Source organism: Phaseolus vulgaris, chromosome 8, assembly GCF_000499845.2.
Source record: "Phaseolus vulgaris cultivar G19833 chromosome 8, P. vulgaris v2.0, whole genome shotgun sequence".
Taxonomy (NCBI): domain Eukaryota; kingdom Viridiplantae; phylum Streptophyta; class Magnoliopsida; order Fabales; family Fabaceae; genus Phaseolus; species Phaseolus vulgaris.
In genome coordinates, this window is record NC_023752.2 from 43,812,630 (window position 1) to 43,814,670 (window position 2,041).

General features: G+C 49.0%; 1 protein-coding gene across 1 annotated transcript; it reads left to right on the top strand.

Annotated features, from left to right (window-relative positions):
• Positions 1-406: 406 nt before the first annotated feature.
• On the top strand, positions 407-1,354 carry LOC137825190 (uncharacterized). The gene has a single exon (XM_068630865.1). The coding sequence runs from the start codon at positions 407-409 to the stop codon at positions 1,352-1,354; it is 948 nt and encodes a 315-aa protein (XP_068486966.1).
• The last annotated feature ends 687 nt before the right edge of the window (positions 1,355-2,041 follow it).

Below are 2,041 nucleotides of genomic sequence, written 5' to 3' on the forward strand. Positions count from 1 at the left end.
CCCACCACGGAGTACCGACCGTCCATCTCGTGGTGTCGACCGGACATACCGTAACGATTACAAACGCCGAACTGACCATAGCCAGGCTTCGCGGAAACGCAGTGAAAGCCCCGTTCGGCGTACACGCGCCCGCAGCACAAGTCCCGACCGAAACGCCCGCCCTCGCCAATGAGTCCGTGAAGTCATCAACATGATTGCTGGACCCGTTACCTTGGGTGAACCGAACCACAAAGCAAATTACATAGCCGAGGGCTTTGCCGGTGGCGGGTGCTCAAATTCCGCCCGAAAGAAACATCTCCGGGACATTCAGTCCGCTCATGCTACCACGAGGAGGCGTCCACACATACCTCCGATCACTTTCATTGACGACGACTTCACAGTCATAGATCCAGCCTAGGACGACCCTATGGTAATCACCGTGGAAATTGACAAGTTCGCAATTGCCAAGACTTTGGTCGACCAAGGTAACTCGGTCGACATATTATACTGGGAAATCTTTAAGAAAATGCGCATCCCAGAATCAGATATTCAACCCTATAACGAACAAATTGTAGGGTTCTCAGGTGAACGGGTCGACACTAAGGGGTATATAGACTTATATACAACCTTTGGTGAGGAAGACGGTCTCCACAAAACAATAAACGTACGATATCTTCTGGTCAACGCTCAAACTTCCTACAACATCCTGCTCGGTCGTCCGTCCATCAACAGATTAAAAGCCATTGTTTCCACCCCACACTTAGCCATGAAATTCCCTTCGGCAAATAACGACATTGCAACAATCCATGTCGATCAAAAAACTGCTAGAGAATGTTATGTCGCAAGTTTGAAAAGTGAGCCAACTCGACGGCTCTACACGACCAATCCGGACGACCGACCCCCGCAAAAAAGAGGACGATCCCCAACCCGACATTCCGGACGGCGCATGTCCCGTCGACAGATGATAGCCCTTGTCGATCTCGACCCTCGTATGGACGATCCCCGTATGGAGGCAGGAGAAGACTTGCATCCGTTCCCACTTCGCGATGATCGCCACGCTACACATATCGGCACTTCGCTGAAGCCGGACGACCGAATTGCCATAGGCACGACACTTGTTAAAAATGTCGATCTGTTCGCATGGACGGCCGCTGATATGCCTGGCGTAGACCCACAGGTTATCACCCACGGATTATCACTGTATGAAGAGGCTAGGCCAATAGCTCAAAAGAAAAGACATCTGGGCGAGGAACGACGCCAAGCCGCACGTGACGAAGCCGATAAATTGTTACAAGCTGGATTCATTCGGAAAGCCCATTACACCACATGGCTAGCCAACGTGGTTATGGTAAAGAAAGCGAACGGAAAATGGTGAATGTGCGTTGACTACACGGACCTCAATAAGGCATGCCCAAAAGACTCTTACCCTCTGCCTACTATTGATTGTCTCGTTGATGGGGCGGCCGGACATCACATCCTCAGCTTCCTTGATGCCTACTCAAGTTATAATCAAATCCAAATGCACCCGGCCGACTGAAAGAAGACAACCTTCATGACTGATTCCGATAATTTCTACTATGAAGTTATGCCCTTCGGACTCAAAAATGTCGGGGCCACTTATCAAAGACTAATGGACCATTTATTCCACGACATGATCGGTAGGAATGTTGAGGTCTATGTCGATGACATTGTCGTCAAGTCCGACTCATGTAAGCAACATATTGCTGACCTGAAAGAAGTTTTTCAGGCCCTCCGCCAGCACCAGATGTGACTCAATCCTGACAAATGTGCGTTTGGCGTCGAAGGAGGGAAGTTCTTAGGTTTTATGCTTACCCATAGAGGCATAGAAGCTAACCCTGAGAAATGTAAAGCTATTTCTGAAATGAGAAGCCCCAACTCCATTCAGGAAATTCAGAGACTAATCGGCCGGCTCACCGCCTTATCCAGATTTGTTCCTAAACTTGCAGAACGAACGAGACCCATCGTCCGATTATTGAAAAAAGCATCCCGCTTTGAGTGGTTGGCCGAATGTGAGGAAATTTTCCTCCAATTGAAAACTTTT

Bases quoted from the DNA above. Each gene is read 5' to 3' on its own strand.
- LOC137825190 (XM_068630865.1), top strand. From the start codon at position 407: ATGGTAATCACCGTGGAAATTGACAAGTTCGCAATTGCCAAGACTTTG.